This window comes from Corvus hawaiiensis, chromosome 1 (assembly GCF_020740725.1).
Source record: "Corvus hawaiiensis isolate bCorHaw1 chromosome 1, bCorHaw1.pri.cur, whole genome shotgun sequence".
In the NCBI taxonomy this organism is placed as follows: Eukaryota; Metazoa; Chordata; class Aves; order Passeriformes; family Corvidae; genus Corvus; species Corvus hawaiiensis.
In genome coordinates this window covers 84,460,445-84,482,047 of record NC_063213.1, presented here as the reverse complement: position 1 = coordinate 84,482,047, position 21,603 = coordinate 84,460,445, and the positions used below count along the sequence as shown (strand labels likewise).

General features: G+C 41.2%; 2 protein-coding genes across 3 annotated transcripts; one reads left to right on the top strand and one right to left on the bottom strand.

Annotated features, from left to right (window-relative positions):
* Positions 1–3,496: 3,496 nt before the first annotated feature.
* Positions 3,497–11,139, top strand: C1H5orf49 (chromosome 1 C5orf49 homolog). Its single transcript, XM_048312160.1, has 3 exons — positions 3,497–3,673; positions 7,332–7,448; positions 10,921–11,139. The coding sequence occupies exons 1-3, from the start codon at positions 3,497–3,499 to the stop codon at positions 11,068–11,070; spliced, it is 444 nt and encodes a 147-aa protein (XP_048168117.1). The 3' UTR covers positions 11,071–11,139.
* Positions 11,140–14,198: 3,059 nt separating this feature from the next.
* FASTKD3 (FAST kinase domains 3) lies at positions 14,199–21,583 on the bottom strand. 2 transcript variants are annotated; one of them, XM_048312150.1, is made up of 7 exons: positions 21,537–21,583; positions 19,573–21,033; positions 18,382–18,467; positions 17,817–17,979; positions 16,713–16,782; positions 15,263–15,377; positions 14,199–14,485 (listed from the first exon to the last, which is right to left on the bottom strand). In XM_048312150.1, exons 2-7 carry the CDS (start codon positions 21,002–21,004, stop codon positions 14,387–14,389), a joined length of 1,965 nt encoding a protein of 654 aa, XP_048168107.1. In that variant the 5' UTR covers positions 21,005–21,033; positions 21,537–21,583; the 3' UTR covers positions 14,199–14,386. The 2 variants fall into 2 exon arrangements, with proteins under 2 accessions (XP_048168107.1, XP_048168109.1); XM_048312152.1 differs by lacking the exons at positions 15,263–15,377; positions 21,537–21,583 and having other exon boundaries at positions 14,376–14,485; positions 19,573–21,327.
* Positions 21,584–21,603: the final 20 nt, after the last annotated feature.

Below are 21,603 nucleotides of genomic sequence, written 5' to 3'. Positions count from 1 at the left end.
ATGCCCCAAAGAGGCTGTGAGCCTGTGGGTAACCTGTGCTGGAGGAGGCTCCTGACAGGACCTGTGGGCCCATGGAGAGAGGAGCCACTCTTGTAGCAGGTTTGCTGACAGGACCTGTGACCCCATGGGGAACCCGCACTGCAGCAGCCTGTTCCAGAAGGACTGCACCCCATGAAAGGGACCCACGCTGAAGCAGTTCATGAAGAACTGCAGACTGTGAGAAGGATTCAATGGGAGAAGTTCATGGAGGACTGTCTCCTGTGGGAGGGATGCAATGTTTCTGAAAAGCCTTCCTGTTTGAGGTGGCAGTCAGTCAGTAATTAGGATCTAGAAAAAACAAGCACTTCTGTGAAACAACTGGCTTGACCCAAAGCTATGGCAGTAGAAAGGAGACAGGTTTTGAGCCATTTTTGTTTCAGCCTCTTTCAAGGGCCATCCAATGGAACATATTCGACAAAGACTGTCTCTCCTTCATGGCTCAGCTGAAGGTCAGGACCACATGGCAATCTGATACATGTTGAGGTCAAAGAGCTAGGACAGGAGAGGGCTTGCTAAGCCTTAATTTGACAGCAGGTTACTCAGCTCTAAGTGACATGAGTTTGAAACAGGCACCTCAGCTTGTAGCAAAAAACAGCTACTGTTTTTTCTGTGTATCAATGACCTGTCCAGTTATATGTCCCCCGTCCTCTTGTGTCCATCCTGTCCCCCCCAGTTATCATTGTCTCCTTTGTGGCCTCTCTCTCTGGCTCCACTATTATTTGCTTCATATTTCTTTTAGGGCATTTTTTCAGAATTATTGCACAAGCCAGTTTGACATTCCAGAACAGTGCCCCTACCTTTGAGACACTTTATGGCTATAGAAGTACATACCAACATGTTCAAAGCTCAGACATCTTAGCAGTGGAACCTGAGGGGGTATTACTACTCTCTAAAAAGGCAGGCAATTGAACTTATCATCACCAAAACACCAAATTCAAAGCAACTTTTAACGCTTTGGTGTCTTAGCTCAGATGTATTTGAATGCATAGTTTTCATCATATGGACTAAAATTGCTCCAGTGTTTACATGTTCGAATTGAAGTTACTAAGGAAACAGACTGACCTTCCATGCTATTTCGTAACAAGAACATACACTTAACAGTAGCATATTAATAAAGTCTGGTTGCAACTGGAACAAACCCCCCTGGGCATTCATATCCTTCTTCTGGGCAGTCTGCAAAAGGTGACCAGGAAGAAAAGCCTTTTTAAGTTTCAAATAATTCTAAAAGGATTTTTACCTTCACTGGGAAGGAAAAATTAAGTGAAAAGCATAGTTTTTAATTACTTCAAATGGGCGGGGGGGAGGGAACAACAGTATTCCAAATCTGTAACAAGCATCTAGCAATATTTGTGACAATCTATACTGCATCCAAATGCTGTAATTCAACTTAATGCCATCAATTTAATGTTAATCAAAACAAGCTACATGAGAACAGTAGAAAGAAAACTGGAGAGAAATCTTTCAGATCTGACTTCAGAGCTCTTGCCTAGCTTAGTTGATATCTGTGGTGAACAGTTTCTTGTGGCTCTATTTATAGCTGCAGTTTCAGCTGAGCTGCTTTTTATAAATGGGCTTGCTATCTCTCTGTGCTCGGACTAAACTACAGAAAAGCACTTGCACAGTGGCAAGCGGGTCTCTGCGTAGGAAGCTGATGTAAGGCAGCTGTTGGATTTTCAATTCCACTGCTCGCTTACACTGTGCTAATTGGCCCATGCTACAGGAAGAAGAGGATCTTAATTGGTAGAGGGACATTATTAGATAAGCAGATGGAAATTGTCACAAATTATTAAAAAAACCACCCACATCAGTCTGCAGATTATAAAGCCTCCATGCTACACTCACAAAGAAGCAGGAGTCTGTGTTATTCAGTAGGTTAGTGATGGTAGAGTGGCAGCTACGTCATAGGGATGAGACTTTTGTAGGCCTGAATTACTGCGTGGCTCCAAGATGCCTGAAACAATCAGTTGTGAAGATTTCTGGTACTCTGAAAGTTGGGGGATTTTAAATAAATTTTGGATGTTCAGTAAAATTCAAGATGCCTGGGAGAGTGCTATTGTGAAAGTGCTTACCAAAAGATACTGGTAGCAATAATAATAGTAATGCTGTGCCCACAGGACAGTAGCTCTACAACTGTGGTTACAGGAAACAAAGATAAACTAAACCAAGCTGCTTGCAGATCCCTAGGGACCACAGTAAGAAGCAGCATGGGCATAGTTACATATATGTATTAAACCAGGATAACCATGGGGTGAATATCAAACCTAGGAGCCAGGTACTACTAGGGCAGAGAAGTTTTACAGTTGGTCTGAGATTTACATGCTTATTTTCAGTGTTCCCAACAAAAGTGTGTGAGAGAATTTTCCAACTGCATTGCCTGAAATGTCTGAGCATCCCATGCTGGATTCTGCACCTGGGATGGGGCAACCCTGGATGTACATACAACCTGGGGAATGAGATGCTGGAAAGCAGTGCCATGGAAAGGAACTTGGGGGTCCTGTTTGATGGCAAGGTGGATCTGAGTCAGCAGTGCCCTGGCAGCCAGGAGGGCCAACCGTGTCCTGGGAGGCATCAGGCACAGCATCGCCAGCTGGGCAAGGGAGGGGATTGTCCTGCTCTGCTCTGCACTGGGGCAGCCTCACCTCGAGTGCTGGGGGCAGGTCTGGGTGCCACAATTTAAGAAGGACATTAAGCTTTTAGAGAGCATCCAGAGGAGGGCAACAAAGATGGTGAAGGGCCTTGAGGGGAAGTTGTATGAGGAGCAGCTGAGGGCACTTGGTCTGTTCAGCCTGGAGAAGACTGAAGGGAGACCTCATCACAGTCTACAACTTCCTCATGAGGGGAAGAGGAGGGGCAGGCACTGATCTCTTCTCTGTGGTGACCAGTGACAGGACCTGAGGAAAAGGCCTGAAGCTGAGTCAGAGGAGGTTTAGGTTGGATGTTAGAGAAAGGTTCCTCATCCAGAGGGTGGTTGGGCACTGGAACAGCTCCACATGGAAGAGGTCACAGCACCAGCCTGACAGACTTAAACAAGCATGTGAAAGCCTTTGCCCGAGTCGGTGATCTGCTGTCCGAAGAGAGAAGCCCAAGCTCCTCAAGACACTGGCTCCTTATCCTGGTGGAAATTGCATGCTGTGGTGTAGTTTTATTCAAGTTATCCACTGAAAAGGGCATGTGGGGTCTAGTGTAAGCTGTCACAGTAAAAAAAGTCAGTCCCTTTCTGCCAGGCTTTGCTCTAACCTTCCTCCCCAGCTTCCAAGGACACAAAGGACCAGGGAGCGGGAGCCGCTGCACAAGACTGAGACCAAAACTCCACGAGCCGGTGGATCCACACTTGAGGCTCGGCAGGGCTCTGCGGAACGCCCCGAGGCCCCGCGGCCCCGAGCCCGGCCGCGCCCGGGCCGGCTCCCGCCGCGCTGGCCCGAGGGGCAGCAGCGCCGGTAACGGCGGCCAGGGCAGCATGGCCGCGCCCGGCCCGCGCACGCCGGCAGCCATCGGGACGCGTTTGGCACAGCAGGCGCTCGACAACGCGCCGGGGAGGAGGCGGCCTGCCCTCAGTTCCTTCTCCGCCTTCAGCTTCGTCCCGCCCAAACGGGAAGGGCCGCCGGAGCTCAGCTATTTCAGCCGGCCGCGCAAGGTGCGGGAGGGAGCGAGCGAGCTGGGGTCGGATGGGGGGCAGCGCAGGGCGGAGGGACGAGTTCTCCCCGCGGGTCTCTGCGCAGTGTAGACACTCTGCTTGGACCCGGTGCAAGGGCTCGGCTCTCATCGTGAGGGACCGGGTCAGACAGGTGCCTAAAATCGTCATAGCATCACGGAATGGACTGGGTTGGAGGGGACCTTAAAGATCATCCAGTTCCACCCCCCTGCCATGGGCAGGGATACCTTCCGCTAGACCAGGTTGATCAAAGTCCCATCCAGCCTGGCTTTGAGCACCTCCAGGGATGGGGTACCGACAACTTATCTGGGCAACCTGTTCTAATGCCTCACCACATTCACAGTGAAGAATTTTTTTTCTGATACAAAAATGCAGCGGATTAATCTCTATCACTAAGCTATCTAATGCCAAAGTAATAGGTTTCACCATGAGAGGCCTTTGCAAAGTGTGTTTGCTATTTGTGGATGGCAAATGAGAGTAATGTCTTCCACTGGATGACAAGAGAAGGCAGAGACATGGTTTGCCAAGGATTGAGGATGGACAGGCCACTTGGTAGCAATGAAATGTGAGGCATTTTTAGGGGGAGCACTAGGAAAGGCATCATTGGTCTCTAGGGTTTGATGCAGCACCAGTGGATTTTCTCCTAACACACTCTTGGGAACCCTTTAATAAGGAAACTTCTCCATTTTAATTGGAGGGAAAAGATTTTCAGTGTGCATTGCATAAATTTTCCACAATGCTCAGCTTTAGTAAAATCAATAGAGCTACTCAAAACAAAACATCACTATATGCCTCTGTAACTGAATCCTTCTGAAGGTGGTACACTGCCACTCAACATGTAGTAACTCAAGTACACTGGCAGGGAGTCTCACTCCTTGCTCTGCTGCATTATGTCACCTTTGTTCCTCATTCTGTCCTCATATTTAAAATCAGAAATTAAAACAATCTTACACCCTCCGCCTCAGCTTACCTACAGTTCCTGGGTGGTGAACTTTTCTCTCTATGAAGTGTCATGTGAGACATTGAAGTTAACAGGCTTTTTTGTCAAAAATTGGCATAAAAAAGTTCTGAAATACCTATTATGTCAGTGTAACATGGCAATGCTATGGCAATTTATAACAATAAATACAACCCATGAATCCCCTGCTCACCCAAGTGACAAGCTGCTGAATGCGCCAAGCACCGGGCAGTGCTGACTGGTGGTTTGTGAGAGTTTGCACGTCCTGTGTCCCTGGGTTGTGGGCAGGGTACATACCAGACCACTGTTCTGTGCATTAAAGGAACAGCAAATTTCCTGCATTGACCACCTGGTCCTGCTAAAAGACAAGTAGATTTCTAATGTCAGACTCTTTTGTGTTGATTCCAGCATTTCCTTGGGAAGGTGATCTGACCCAAAGGTGAACGGGCACAGTTGGTGCCATGCTTCACAAAACAGTAGGGAAAGAGCAAGGTGAGGGCAGGCCAAAGGGCTGGCGTGGTGCTCTTGGGGCTGGTGGAGCTCACAGTCTATCCAGTCTATCAATGGCTGCAGAATTAGCAGCCACATGGTAGAGCTTTTCCTTACAGTATGGTCTGCTTTCACACTCAGAACGGCCTGGTTTGTGAAAAATGCTGCTCCAGTGGCGTGGAAACAAAAAGTGGTAACAGCTCTTTAATAGGTTTCTTCACAGCCCAGGCCTCAGCCGCAGGGGACGAAGCAGATTCAACCCATTTTTCTACACAATTTAGGAATTAGATAATTTGAATCTTTTTATTTATACAGCAAAAGGAATCTCATTCCTTTCTGCAGCTTAAATACCTAAAACCAACTGAAGCAGAGAGAAGTAGGAAGAAGATGGGCTCATTGCATGGCCAGAAGCTAGAAATTCCTGCCTTTTAATCCCTTGGCTGACAGTTGCTCCCTGGATTGCTTTACATAAGTTACTGTAGCCAATGTGCCTGGTGTTTCCTCTTCTGAGACGTGGAGAAAGCTATTACCTATTTTATGTGTGTCCAGAATACCAATGAATGCTTGCAAAGCACTTAACTTTAGCAGCAGTACACAGAGGATGCCTACCCTGAGTGCACATTTATCATCAGCTCTGTATGACTCACTTGCTCTGATGGGTTTAAGAAACAGCTCACCACCACCACCACCACCACTATCACCACCCAGGCCAACCAAATTATCATTTACAACAAAGAGAAACAGCAGCAGAAAGTTATCAGTATATTGAGCAAAGAAGTGTTGTCTCTACACATCTGGCAGAAAATCTTAAATAGGTATCTGGGACCGAGGTAGTTTTTGATATAACAGCCTGGCTGACTATCTGCAAGTTCCAGAAAGAATGAATTATGTGCTCTGACACAAGTGACAAATAATGCCAGATGAATAACAGCAAAGAGCAAATAACATTTCTGGTGGTGAGTACAAATAAAATGCCCACTGAATGAAACTGCTAGCATGGGGAGGAAAGGAGAAGCAAGGAAGCACAGAAATAGTCATGGAGATGACAAATCATGTGCAGGGTGCTCTTGAACGTGCCTGAAATCCTATGAAGCTCAATGGTTTCAGAGAAGTGAAGGGATAGATGGGCTAAATACCAAATAATCTCTCCTCTTGGCAGAACCAAGCAATGGAGATACCTTTAGGAATAAAGCCTGAAATTACAGCAGTGTCTCACTAGTGCTCTTAACTATGGTGTCCTTTTAATGGAACCACTATAGCCTTCTTGACCTGCCATGACTTGACTATATTTGGAGAAGTCCATTGTAATTCAAAAGACTCAAAGTACATGAGATTTTCAAAGGTTAAATTGGACACACTGTAAAATTGGAGGAGAAAAAAAGCCCAACAAAACGCACCATTTTTTTAGTCAGCCATGCACAAAGCCAGTGATGACTGACATGTTTAACAGAATATGGACCTTTTAATGAAGTTCAGTAACAACTGGCAGCGAATTTCAGTAGGGATTTTGCTTTTTCTTTTTTCTTTGAAAACTTTTTTTGGTTTTGAAATTGCTTTGATTCCACTTATGAGAACTTCTTGATTGGATTTCACAAACGCCTTTGTTGGAAGAGCAGATCTTTTATGTTGCTTATTTGGATGCAACTGTGTCAACAGTTAAACAATAATATTCTGGTTTTGGGTGTGCTTTATTTTCATGCCTGACATGTGTGTCATGCATACTACTGGATCACTGGATTATCACTGTGGCATGTTTCTCAATTCTGCTCTAATCAGAAATGAAATTATGTTTACAGTGGAGAATCCCTTTGTCTTTTTGAAAATGCCTGTTTTGCTTTTACTTAATTTTGCCAGATCATTTGACAAATACACGAATTTATGAAGGAGAAATTAAGTGCAGGAAATTAAAACAGATCAGTTAAATTTCCAAACATTACAACAGATTACAGGGGGGGAAAATGAAGTAAAATACCACAAGAGAAATTTCAGAGCTGAACAAACTTAATAAATGATACCACGTGTCATTAGGTAATTTTGCAAACTATTCCAAAGGAGGGGCCCAAACTTCCTAATGAAGTTGTCATCACCTCATGCAATATATGCACTGTTTAGGTATTGATTTGACTACATGTGTTCTGTAATCTACAAAGTAAAGCAATTCTGTGAATTAGTCTTTCTTCCCCTTTTCTCAAGACAGGAGATTTTTTCACCTATGATGCCGTTTTTGGAATAACAGAAGGTTACGACCAATATCTTCCATGCTGCGACAGAAAACATGCAAAGGGTCGTGGCCTTAAAATTCATGAGGAGGTAACCCTTTTATAAATTCGTAATTATCTTTGTTAAATGTGTTTTGTACTTTTTGACATGACTGGAGGCTATAGGCATTGTTTTACCCTTTATGGTGCAGCCTATATGGTAAGAAAGAAGGAGAACATCATTGTACTCAGCTTGCAGGTTTAGGAGAAAGCATTATCCCATGAAGACACCCTAATTAGCTCTTGCTCTTTCATATCCTGAAGATTTCCAGGACAAGACATATGCAAGTTAAAGCAAGGGGGAAGAGGCAGATCCTCTCTTGCAGAGTTCAGGGTGTACTCTGAACCATCTGTGCCCCTCAAGAGTTGCATTTCAGGTGGTTCTGCAGTTATTTCTGTGATGCTTGAAAACTGTTCTCCCTGAGAGGACTGGATTAGGAGGCCATGACTTCACTTACTGTCCTCTGACACCCACCCTCTCTACGCCAGCATTTGCTGTGGAAGGCAAGTCTCTAAAGCTGGTGAGTTTGTTAAGAAAACCTATACCAGATTGCCCTGCAGGAAGGAAATTCATAGGGAGCTAGTGCAAAGGTGTGGTCAATCAGAACACATGGGATGGGCAAAGTATTTGAGGCCAGCAGAATCCGGGTTTGATGTGCACTTATAGGTAAATATAGCCATGGTTTTACACAGCACCCTTGGAAACAGAAATACTGTCATATGTATGCATAAATATATATGCATGTATTTTTCCATGCAGCATCTGAATAATACACATATATACAAGTGTCTGTATATATAATTATATTTATACATACACACACAAAACTGCACATAGAGGCAGAGGCTGTCAACAGCCAAATGAAGTGTAACCTCTGTGTACTAACGACCTCAAAATCCCAGTGGGTTCATGGGATATAATGTGATGGCTAGGCTAAGGATGGCTGCTCTCATTGAGGGTTTTATGTATAGAGAAGGAAGAAGGAAGAGCAACACAAGAGTTCAAATTACTCTAATTTCTGTGTAATAAAATTGTTTTTTTCTGACAAAGCCCACTGCTTGTGATTTGTCTCACTAGCAGTTATATATGCCAGACATTTCAGTGCAAGTGCATAGCCATAATGCCCTTCAGCTCTATCAGACAGTGCAGGAAGTATTAGATGCTCCCAGAGGAATCCCAGGAGTGCCCATGAGCATCACCTGCTCATGCCTAGTAACTCAACTGCAAATCTGTGTGAGGCCAAAAGGTATGTAAATGACTACTCCAAGTAGAAATTAAACTTTTTATTTGAACAAAACAAAGACAACCTCCCTCCCCTTGTACCAAGCCCTACCTCCAAGTGAGCTCTTGCATCAACAGAACTCACTTTCCTATTGGTTTTCTTCCTAGAGCAAACTTGTACAGGCCAGAATTCATACCAGCTCTGCTGGGCAGTGCACACAAGGGACTGTCCAAACAGGTGTCCCTTAATCCAGCCCTTTAATTAGCAGGGAGACACATCAAACCCACAGCTGCTTAATACTACAACATGATCCTCTTGCATGTCATGACACCCAACACTGGATGTAACCATAACTAAGTGCAAGTCACATACTCAGTTCCTCTTTACTATCACAGTGGCCCTCTCAGACTTTATATAATAATAACTAAATTACAAAATCTAATAAATACAAATGCCACAATTTACATCTTTCTAGTACAACACTGAAAGCAGACAGGCTGAACCCTCCATAGTACACTGCTTTACTTGAAGTGGAAAAGTAAGGGGCAAGCAAGCCCCTCATTTCTTGCAGATAGCCTGGGTGCACTCAGGGAATTCAAGAGTACAGTGACACATACTCAGTTTAGCTACATGCAGCTGAGTAACTGCAGTGGAGTGTGTGCACAGGGCTGCCATTGCTGATTGCAAGTGCTAGCAGTGCTAGAATTACACACTGCGAAGGCGGGTAGCAGGATGCTTCCCAGCCAACTGTTGGAAAATCTGAAACCCACTGAATGCCAAACCCACAGAGATGAAATGCCAGTGTGCACAGTCAGCGCTGTGCTACCAAGGATGCTGAAAACTGAATCTTACTTATTTAAAAGGAACACAAACTATTGGAATTACATACTTCTGTGTATCATTAGCACTGTAAACCCTGCATTGCTAGCAAAGCCTTTCTTGATGGTACAAAGATTTTTTAGTTTCTCATTTTTCAATGTATATCCACAACTAGGGCATGGAAGAAAATGGTCTTAATTTTGCCTGCCAAACTTCTTGACTTGATTTTCATTCTTCTGGGGTTAAAAGTTGGTATACTGAATAGTTTTTAATGGGTGGAGTAATGTTGGCAAGAGAACTGGGGGATAAATGGTTGTTTTGAAATGAGCTTTTCTATTGAGTGGGTTAGTTAGTTAGTTTTTTTGTTTGTTTTTTAAAAAAAGAGTTTACAGTATCTTTGCAAGAATCTCAGGTTCTGTCCACGAGGCTGGAAATGTCTCTTAGCTGACTGCCTTGCTATGAGATCCCTCCAATCTGAGCTCCCACCTGCATCCTTGCAGGACATTTGTGCTGATTTGTTCAGACTTGTGTGTGTTGTAGCAAAAAAGTTTATTTGCTTGCACTTGAACTATGGTGTGGCATCTGCATTTTGATTCTCAGATACTATTTATAAGACTAGATAAACACATTGCAGACCAAGCTTACTGTGTTAGTCAGTGTGCAAACATACAAGCAGCCTGATAAATCTGAGACCTTTAGCTAGGAAAAGAAAAACAAACAAATCCTGTCTTTCCCTTCTGACTCCATAGCTCCCTGTTGCTGTAACACAGGAAGGAACTGCAGATTGCAGATAGTGATTGCAGAGTCACTTAAAGTGCAGCTTACTAAGAAGCTTAAAATCTTTTCTTGGTCAGGTTATTTTTCATCAAGTCCACTTTCCATCATTACAAAGCAGTTACTTCCGTAATCTTACAGCTACAAGTATTTTTAGTAAAATCTTTCATTGTGCAGAAATAAAGTAGTATATGCTTTACTTCCTTTAGGGAAAGCTTGCATGGACTCATGGTTGCTCAGGGTTTTTCTTTAGGCTTTGATTTTTTTCAAGCTGTGCTTTCACTGAATTGTGCAAGCAAGGTAGGTGTTCCTGTAACAGGGGACACAAATCTCTCCTATTTTTCAAATGAATCATGCAACTTAGTGCACAATAAAAATAAAAATATAATCTGTGCTTTTCTAGCATTTAGTTTGCCAGTAATCACATGGTAATCACATGTGTGTATGTATTTGTGTAAAAAATTATCAGTCCACAGCTCCATATCTTATCATCAGTGTCATCTAGGGACACATTCATGTTTATTAAGATACATAAAAAACTAGGGCAGGGATAGAACAGTATGGGCACTAAACAAATCCATATAGCAGATGCTGTACAGTTCTGTCAGTTATTTTACCCCTGGCCACAGCACATTTAGCAATAGAAAACTGCCAAGTTTTCTATTCACTGTGTGATTTTCTTCTAAGGGGACTTTTGTGTTTTCACAGGAAATGGCAAGACCTGTTCCTGTGGTGACATCTTCACAGTATGGGAAGCGTGTAAATAAGCCCTTAGACCCAGCAACCAGAGAGCATGTGAGGGTTTATAGCCTGCACGCAGCAATCTACGGAGAAAGTAGCCACCACCCTACTCATTGAAAAAACCTTCTCTAGGCCTGGATCCATGTGAAATCTCTCGTGTCTGTCATCACCAGCAACATTTATCTGGAAAAAAACCCCACGTTGAAAAGCAATATGGTGCTTTTGCCTTTTCCTCTACAGTTTAGTTAATGAGAATGATCTGGATTAAAAATAGGGTGAAATAGCAGCTGCACTTTTTCTCATGCTAATTAAAATGCATGTCTTCTCCTTACATTCTCATAAAAATCTCATGAAAAGCAGCACTGACAAGAGCTGAGCATTTTAGGCAGCAACACTGGGAATGAGACCTGTTGGGTCAAAAGCTGTCTCTGCAATTCTGGGCACTGCTTCTACATAACCCTTCACAGACCTAACATTTAAGCAAGCTTGCCCCTCAAGGTATCAGTGGTCACAGATTTTTCAATCCTTACAGAGTTGCTAGAGAATTGTGGGACATTGTTTTATGTGCACAGCAGCTGAAACAGAGATTCAGCTCAGAATTTTCTAAAATGGATGGGCTTACGTGCTTAGCGGTTTCAGTAGACTTCAAGTGGAACTTGAATTAAAAGGAACTTCTGAGTGCTTTGCATTTGAAGAGACAAAATCTGGGTTTAGCTGATTTCAGATATTCATTTCACTGACTTCCACTATAGGAAGGTCTGACTGATTTAACAAGAAAAATCATCATTGGTTCTGTATCCAATCTGGAAAAAAGGGGTAAAAAGAAAAAGCAATACTAGCAGAACAAGCACTAAATAATTTGGTAGAAAGTATGGAAAAAACACAAGGATTTGAGCAGTAGTCATTTAAAAAGCATGTTTAGCACAAATGTCTAAATCTGATTAAACATTTAATGCCTTGTACTTTCATGGAATCCAGTACTAAAATGTTAAGGTAATTTCAGGAGGAGTTTCTCCTGCAGGGTATGCATCAATTTGGTTCTCAAGAGCCATTGATCCTGTTGTTTAAAGCTGAGGCAGTATTGTTCAGAAAGGAACAGCCAGAGTGATCATACCAGAAAAAGAACTGGAAGTCCACAGCTGTGACTGACACTGGTTTTGTCAGGTATTTAGACATAGGAAATCTATGTAATTTGTAAATACATTGAGACTCCTAGTGAAAAAATAACAGAAAAAAAACCTTCTTAATTTGGGACCTGAAAAAGTAGTAAATTAGGCAATCAATAGCACTTGTTTGGCATGATGTGAGAAGCAAAGCACATAGAGCAGCCCATTCTGAGACATGTTTGTTACTTTCATTATTCATGACCTTCTACATGCACTGGGCTATGGACAAGAGGACATTAACTGCTACATTCCTTTTCAAAAATAAACACTTCACTAAACAAATTCAGCAGCATTAAATGAAAGGAATCACAGTAAAACAAAGGGAGAAGGAAATGTTTTGTAATACCACAATGTTTTTTCAAAAAATTAGCACCAAAGTTATACCAGCAAAGAATGAGATGGAATATGGCCATATTCTTAGCAAGTTATTTTTACTTTGGGACAGTCAGTACAAATTGCTTCTTTTAAGTAGCCTTTATTTACAAACCATCTGTGTTGGAAGAACTATGGGAAAGCAAATTTGTTTGAGAATACCACCACCTTCTGGCCTGTGTGAGAAAGGCATCACCAGTTCACTTCCACCACGGAGAAAGTCAAACATCAAAAGACCAGTTTGAGTTTTCCTATCTCATTTCTTTGCTTATGTCACACCCTTTTCATCCCTACTCACTTTTGAAGGTCTTTCACAGGTTGTTCTTCCCACTACTTGTTTCTCATTCAGTTCTGAATGGGTCACTTCTTCCTTCAGTGCTCAGTGTCAAAAGAACACCCTGACAGTTTCTTCTGTGTTAGGGATAAGTTCCTTACAGATGTTTGCAAAGCCATTTCAGCTGCTCTCCTTCGGTTTCTCTTTTGCTAAAGTGACAAACTCTTAGGCTACTGATATTCTGAATTTACCATTACACTGTTAGAAAGCATCTCATTACCTTTTGGTGCTCCCTCACCTGCCAGTGTTGACATACTACTGTGAGGAAGGGTTTTATACATGCAACAAATTAACACAAACAGAATGGACAGCATGACACAATGTAAATCATATTCTGGATCTGAATTTTGCATCCAGTAATCTCCAGAGATTGACAGACACCTGCAACTCACAAATTATTTACAGTAGCCTTGGAAGGAAAAAATGGCCCCATTCTGTATCTACTGGTGAAGTATACGGAATGTCCATGATGTGAAAGTTTCACCTTTTTTGGATCAAAACAACAGTGAAAATCAAACTAGGTGATGCTGGGAATTCTGCTTTGCTACTCATAAATAGTAATTCTACACAGAGAATTACTAACCAAGCTAACCAGAAAATGTGTTTTACATGGCAGCTCATCAAGTATACATGATGTGATCAGAACTAAAGCTCTTGTTTTGCCTTCATCCGTCTGCAAAGCAACTCACTGACCCAAATTAGGGCACACTGGTTCCAGCTGAAGTGGGTACTGGTTCTGGTTCTCAGTTCCAGAATTTCTTTTCATACATAAAAAAGGCTGCCATGGGACATAGTTCTTGTGACCTTCAGAGCATAGAGTTTCTGTAACCTGGAGGAACTCTGGAGTGTATACATGACCCCATTTAGACAGTTTACCTAAAACGGCCACCAAAGGCAAAACTACAAATAGAATATATCTGGAACACTGACTGGCTGGCCCCACAGGGACGGTTGTGCGTGTCCATTCTCCTGTGGCAGTGTTACTTTACAAAGTAAAGCAAATCCTTTTTTATTAAAAATGCTCTCATTTTCTGTAAGGCATTGCTCTTTATTGAACAGCACTCTACAGCTCTTAAATAAAACCAATAAGCCAATGCTGTTTCTACAACTACTTCAAATTTTAGTTTTATGAAACACTTGGGAAATCACATGAGCAGCTGTAAATAAATTGCACAATTCCTTCTTATACTGTCAAAAAAAGCCCTGATTAGTAGGTATTCTGTAGGCATATTCTGTCCATTCAGACTGGCCAGTATCCTTGAATAGCCATGTGCTGCAGCTGTAAATTAGAACCATTTAAAATACGAGGGAAAAACAGCACTGACTGTCTGGCACTTATATCTGTAAAATTGTAATAAATATTGACACAAATCTTAAGAAAATATGATCCTCTTTATTACTCTTTACATGTTAATTGTTCCAAATATTGGAAGGTTTCACATTCAGAAGCTCAGATTTTCTGAGGTGGAGTTATATAGAAAAAAAAATTATTCTTCCATGCACAGAATTTACACTTTGTAGTAAGGAAGTTCAGCCTGTGATCCAGTGGTATTCTCCAGTGTCAGTTGCTGAGTCCATATGTACAAGGAAAGATTTTTTTGTGTAGATAATCTGCCACTTTTCTGGTATTTTGTAGATTTTCTATCTCAAAAAATGGAATCTGGAAACAAACCAAAAATGATTGCTGGAAATACCTTTTAATAAATAACTGAATAAGACCGATGTTCATTAAGCAGATGCAAAATTACACATCAAATATCTTTTTTTTTGTTTTAAAATTAAAGATTTAATCCTAAATATATTATTGATCTGTAAAGGACCTGAATAGAGATTACTGTGAAACAAAGAGTGGTATCTATTACAGGTTAAACTAAGCTAAATATTATGGAGTTGGGCATACGTAATAAGTGATGATAAGTGGAAAATAAAATCTCAAAAAACTAAAAGCAACAGCTTTCATTCAAGGTATGTTTAAAGAAAAAATATCTTTTATTAACAGGCAAAATAAAGGTTGTACTCTGTTGTGAAAATATTATTTACAATACAAAGCAGCTTCTTGTTTTTAACTCCTCTTTTTAAACTCCAAGTTCAAACCTTTTAAAAAAGTATTTGATTAAAAATTTCAATTCTAATGAACTCTTACACATCATTTTCCTTTAAGTCAAGATTTGAATCTTAATCACTGAAGATTATCTTCCTAGCAGCAACTATGTGGCAAAAAGCACAGACAGAGTACACTAATTAATCTAAGGAAGAAAAAGGTATTTCTATACACCCTCAAAAAGGCAAAAACTAGGCAGAGAGAACATAATATAGAAAGGACAAGACTACATCTGCTTTAGGAATTAATTCAAACTGCAGTTTTAAATATTGTAAAATAATTTTTTACTTATTTTGTTAGCCAGAGCAAAAGTAAACCTTTATCTTTGGACTCTACCTGCACAACTTCATAACCAAGTAACTGAAGATGTCTCTGTTTAATAGCTTCTTCTCCCAAGAGATTGTGGCTATGAGCACAAAATCTATTCTGACCATCAACACACAGGGCGATTCTAAAATCAAGCATAAGTGTAGTATCAAAAAAAACCCCAACAAAACCACAACAATCAGCTATTTTAATCACCATAACTGCTGCAGTTTCTAAGAAGCATGAGACAGCACCTCCCTCTTACACCTCGTTGAATCAGATGTAGGATGGGAGTTACTTAGTTCAGGATTATTTAAATCACTCAATTTAAGAGTGGGAGGTGAAACCCTGAAACTTAGTGAAACTGATCTGAAAAGGTTTTTTATTTGCTCTGAACAAAAATTACCATGCAAGTTAATGAGAGCATGATATTTTTAATGCTATGATTAGTAAGCTGTTTTGAATTCTTCTAGAAGGAAAAATGTAAAAAACTTTGCCTCAGCTAGAAAACATTTTAGCAATAAATAGAATTTATTTAACTTACTAATTTACCTGTTAAATGCATTAGAGTTCAAGTTAAGTTTAAGCTATGTCTGCATAAGCTACACCTGTACATATGGTTGGCAGCATGGATTATAACTATATTTTTAAATCTTGGTGATAAAAATCCCATCAACTTAAACCAAAGTTTGTATATCTACTGTTAAAAAGTTGCTTAAATTTTCAGTATGTTAACTGTATTGTGACTTTATTTACTTTATGAAAGCTATTACTTAAAAAAAAGCCACTAAAGCTCATTCTTAAGCATTTAAGCATGGGCTCTTGGAAAGAACTTGTATTAGTCTCTGAGTCTTGTGAAAGTGTCCTGGTTTCAGCTTAAACCTCAACAGAAGGTTAAGCTGGAAAAAGCCTAACCTCCTCAAAGTCTTTTGCTTTATTCACAGGATTGCAGTTGCAAATACCACACCAGCAAGGTTGTTTAACTTTGTATCCAAGGCTTCCCAAAGTAACCCCTGTTTAACATACTTTTAAACACCTATGCATTTGTCAATGAAAAAAACCAGCATCTGTAGCAAATATCCTTATTATACAGGATTCCTGGCAGAAGTAAGTTTGTGAACTCAAACTGATTTAAACTCTTTTAAATCTGTGCAAATACACTCATTTAGAATTTAATTTTAATTTGAAAATTAATTACAGAATATCAAAATACATTACTATAATCCAAATAAGGATCACTTGATTCTGTCACTGAGTAAAAAGACTAACTGTCTGACACTGTATAGTCAGGAGGCAAAACAATGAGCAAAAAGCAGATTGTTAATTTTGTCCTTTTGCCAGCAGTTTTGATATGAGACCTGAACTTTGTTGAAGTCAATGGCAAAACTGCAAATAGCTTAAATTTTGCCAGGTTTTCACCCTGGATGCTCTTTCTTAGTGTAAATCAACATTTTACCAGTGGTTTCTTTTATTCTCTTACCGTCTGTATACTTCTTCAAGTTGGGCCGCAGGCAATACAAAACCTTCTTCATCTAATTTAATCTCAATATCTTGTGTAGATGAAAAAAGAAGTGACATTAAAAGTCATTTCTTATAACAAACTTTCTACGGCAATTCTCATCCTCTCACAGTTGTTTTATTAAATAACTGTAATACTATCACAATTTTTTTTTTTTTTTTAATCACAGAGGCTAGCAAAAGTTGTATAGACTTAACACAAATGAGTGATAATTAGTAACAGTTCAGCCTTTCATAATGCTAACAAGCAAAGTAGTATTCCAAGTCCACTAAAAATTGTAATGCAGTTAAATGGCACTTTGCTGTGCTAGCTAGGGTCTCTGGAATTCTGAGGGCCTTGGGGAGAAACACACTCTCTCCTTCTTTGCTAACTTCAACATCCCCATGAAAGCTGACATGCAGACTAACTCTGGAATCATGCCCTTTTTTTATTTTTTTTTAAATCCCTCTGACATCCATGGTGTCCAAGACTCCCTTCCTTCAACATCTTATTATCATCCACCCCTCCTGGGCACGTGCCTTTCGTCATCATTGCTTTCTGTGTTTCTTTTCCTGCTGCACACAACACTCTGCTTTGCTCACTCCTGTCTTAGAACCCACAAACCATGACCGAGTGTGTAGTCAGTAGCTCTTGCTGAGGGGAGAGGAGCCCAGCTGAGCACGGCACAGGGCTGACCACCTTCCAGTCCTCCTTTTTTTCTACTCACCACTAAAGCAGGGAGATCAGGCAAATGGCATTGCCTCATTTTACTTTGCATTATACAAATTGTTTAATGGATAAGGAGCTGATAATAAAAACACAGAATACAAGCATTAGCAGCTGTTTTCAGTGCAGACTGGCTGCGTAAATACCAATTAACACTGCAGTGCTTTTCTCTCCATTTTCCTTTCTCTGACTCTAAAAATTATTTACTTAAAGTTCCCAAATTTCAGATATTTTACAGGATTTTGTATCCCAGTTTACTTTTTCTGTATTTGCAGAATTTAGAATGCCCGCAAAAGAAATTAAAGCTTTGGTACCATACACACACATATTTGATTACTAATCTAAAGAAATGATACTTACCAACTACATAGAAATATGGTGTTGATACCTCTGATGCAAAATAGATTCTTTTTTTCAGTAAATAAAGTAATCCAGTCTTCACTCTTTTAAAGAGGTGAACATCAGGAGAACTGTGAAGCGTAGGAAAGGCCTTTACTTGATACCTTGAAAGGAGTTTCGGACCCTACGTAAGCACAGAAAACCAAATCAAAAGGGAGATAACATTTTTGTAATTACCTCACACTAACAGAGCAAAATGTATTCTGTGCATTTCAAAGTCAAGTCTATTGAGAGACCTACAGTCTTAGGTACGATCTGCTGGAAACCTAAAAATCACCCAACCACCAGAACATCCTCAGGAAGCTTCCATGCTATCAACGTTCATGAGAAATGCACAGCTGTTTCCATTCATACAAATATATCAAGTAATTCAATCAGGTAGAAATGCCCCATATTGTCATCAAAGAAAGTTGTTTTGTCCAATTCCAATGTTTTTATGGGAAATACACTCAACTAAGTATAAACAGGGCCCTAATAACCTTATCTCCTCTTGTTAACATCACTTCTAGTTTCACATGTACTGTACCTCATAAAATGGGCATTCCAGGGTGACAGTCAGAAAAAGCTGGGTTAGCTGGGACACAGCAGCTCTGTTCAAACCAGGTGGCTGAGCTGAAACAACAACATTCAGGTTTTCAGGTGTACCTTCAACAAAGTATCTTTACACAAACCATATGCAGAAGTTAGGAAAAGCTATTCAGTATAATGTGCAGAAAAGCTACTTAATCATTAAAATTCCCAGTAATTGTTTGAACGAGCAGAAAGATCAGTATGAAATCACATAGGTAGAAAAATGAGAAAATTATTTACAGAAATATCAACATAAGAATATACAGCTAGCAAGATCTTAGTTAAAACTGTCATATTGTTTCACCAAATAAATGAGGATCCAAAAGATGCAGGACATTCTACAGAGAAGAATAAATTTGAGTTGAGGTCTTAGATAAATATCTCCTTCTTATAACTTCATTTTCCCCAGGTTATAATCCCAGGATCTCACTGTTTCCCCCTTTTTTTTTTTTTTTTTTTTTAATCTGCAAGTAGTGGATAATACCACATAATTTCTGGACATTTGACTGCTTGATAAAAATCAATTCCTTAAGGTATTTCATGTTGAAAAATTAAGTGACCAACGTTTCTAATCACTTTAACAACTTTACCTTAATTAATAGAGCAATCTTAGCTGAAATCTTATTAAGGCAGTCATCTTTCTCGCATAGCATATATCTCTCTACAATGACCCTAAAATTCTTTACTATCAAATAGGGAATAACTCAAAATGATGTGTTGTTCATAACAGATTTGTGTCTAAAGGCATTGAAATGTGCAATAATTAGAGCCAATAACAGGCTATCACATGGGGGATGTTCTAGCATCCTGTATAAGAAAAAGGACAAATATGGGGAACACCAGGTCACTGTATTCTAGAAAACCAGAAGGATTAACTGAAATAATTCCTTTAAGGGAATTCAAGTCTTTGTTTTAAAACTGTACAGTGCAATTTTGAAACTCATCTAAATGACAGAACATGAAAGACAATGGCAATTGTGACAAGGAAGCAACAGCCTTTGGCCTCCTGATCACTATTTTCCAGTCACTTGGATCAGGTCACTGTTGATTTGACAAATGAAAGCGATAAAAAATGGGTGCTTGACAAGAAACAAACTACATAATAGAAAGAAATATGGAACATCCCAGGAGAAACTCTGCTCCTTACCTTGAAGCTTTTGCAGAAAATAGGGACTAAATACCTTTGGCAGAAAATTTATTGGATAACGTTGAATAAGGACACATGAGTGTAGCAGGTGCAGCAAGGTGTGAGGCTGAAAGTGCCTCAGGCGGGTATGCAGCACAGTTTCAAGCTTCCTGAACAAGGAAGAAGCACTTGGAGGCAGATAGTTAAGAGTCCCAAAGGGTGTAATATATGCAGCAATCTGGTCAGTGGTAAGTCTGTCAGCATTGGAAATGAAACCTTCTGCCACTGCATCAAAGATGGGCTTTGAAAGGATCTTCTTTCTGCAGCAATACTGCATGACCTTGCTGACTGTTTGAGGATGCATGGTGAGGATGGACTTGGGGATGTGTCTTTCCAGTGCCTCTGTAAAAACTTTCACTTTTTGCCCAAAGTACAGGAAGGCTTCCAGTACATTAACCAGTTCATGATCTGTGAAATAGGGAACATGCTTCACAGAATGTTTACACAGTGCTGTGACTAAGGGAACTGCCTGAGTCTGACTAAGAACCACCAGCGAATTCAGTATTACACTTGCGAAGTTTGGGCTTAGCTGGGAAACCGTGCGTAAAGTGACACTGTTCAGTCTGTTTAGCAAGTTTTGGCATTGTTTCCCTTCCCTGACAGTCACCTGCAGTATCTTATAAACCATCACTATTTCCTCAGGACTCCATCTCTCAATGTCTTTTTCTTGCATGTGGTTCACAATTTGTTCCAGCATTGCACAACTTGGGCCTTCCAACTCAAGCAAACTCTCTCCAAGAGCACAGAGATTTTCAGCAGTCAGCTGTCCCTTACCAAGCCTCTCCTCGCTCTCTGAAAGCAGGCTTGCCATCAGCGTGCTCTGCGGATCTATACGAAGCTTTATCAAAGCCTGCAATGCATTCAGCAGTCCAGTGTTTGACAGTTTTGAGGATTCAAATTCAAACTGGAAGCATAATGCTCTGAAAACTTCATTCTCTAACAGTCCAGGGTTTTTAAGACCATTGTCATCCACCTCAACTTCAGAAATCCTCTGCAGGGCTCCTGAGGCCATAGTATCAGACATGACCTCTAGAGAGCTAAGAAAGTAAAAAATCTCTTTTGATGTACAAAGGTTGTTCAACTTCTTGAAAAATAATTGCTCATCCATCCACACATTATTTGGTTCAGTACAGTTCCTGATATCTCCACGAAGATGCACAGTTTCATTAACAGAAAGTGGTTGCATCTGCAGTTTTAAGTGTTTTTTCCTACAAAACATATACTGAGATTTATCTTTCAAATACAGCATCCTCACGGCCACGAAGCTACACTTTTGGGGTTTTTGCTGGCCACTGATGAAGCTCAACCTTTTCCTTAGGGTCATCAAAGCGGACCTGCTTGCTGCTGTGCAGCATGAATACAACTGGAAACTTTTTCGGCTAATCAAAGCCATATTGAATCAAGTGAGTTCTGAAATGATACCTAGGGGAAGAAAAATAGATATGTAGTCTGGAAAACAGCACCACGGTCCCTAAAATGCAGGAAAAAAAACCCCCAATCCTTTTGGTGGCTGGAAAGACGGGTACGATCTCTCTCCCATGGCCACGAGCAGAAGGCAATGCCAGGAGCAGAAACTGACGGGAGCAGCGAGCCCTGTGTGAGAGGCTGCCGCGCGTCTCTGCCCCGTGTTCCCACAAGGACGCTTTGGCAGAAGAACAGGAGACTGACACGATCGCTTCCCCGGGCAGGAGCTGCGCGACGGCGCTTTGCCTCCCACCGCCGAGGCCGGGGCGGCACCGGCGGGGCCCCTCCATCCCCCTCCGCCCCAGCAGCTACTGCTGCTACTGCTGCTACTGCTGCTATTGCTGCTACTGCTGCTACTGCTGCTATTGCTGCTACTGCTGCAGCCGCTGCCGCGGGCCGGGCCCGCGCTGCTCCGCCCCGGAGGGCACCCGGCGGTGCCGGGGCAGCCGCGACGAGCTCACCTCGGCAGCCATGACGGGCAGCGCGGCGCCTGCCGGGCCCTTCCGGCGCCTCCGCTCGGCGCGCCCG

Excerpts from the sequence above, each read along its gene's own strand:
- C1H5orf49 (XM_048312160.1), top strand. The coding sequence starts at position 3,497 with ATGGCCGCGCCCGGCCCGCGCACGCCGGCAGCCATCGGGACGCGTTTG. Across the intron at positions 3,674-7,331 it reads ATTTCAGCCGGCCGCGCAAG|ACAGGAGATTTTTTCACCTA; the intron begins GTGCGGGAGGGA and ends CCTTTTCTCAAG. Across the intron at positions 7,449-10,920 it reads GCCTTAAAATTCATGAGGAG|GAAATGGCAAGACCTGTTCC; the intron begins GTAACCCTTTTA and ends GTGTTTTCACAG.
- FASTKD3 (XM_048312150.1), bottom strand. The coding sequence starts at position 21,004 with ATGGCTTTGATTAGCCGAAAAAGTTTCCAGTTGTATTCATGCTGCACA. Across the intron at positions 18,468-19,572 it reads TTTTCTGCAAAAGCTTCAAG|CTCAGCCACCTGGTTTGAAC; the intron begins GTAAGGAGCAGA and ends TTGTTGTTTCAG. Across the intron at positions 15,378-16,712 it reads CTTGAAGAAGTATACAGACG|AATCGCCCTGTGTGTTGATG; the intron begins GTAAGAGAATAA and ends GCTTGATTTTAG.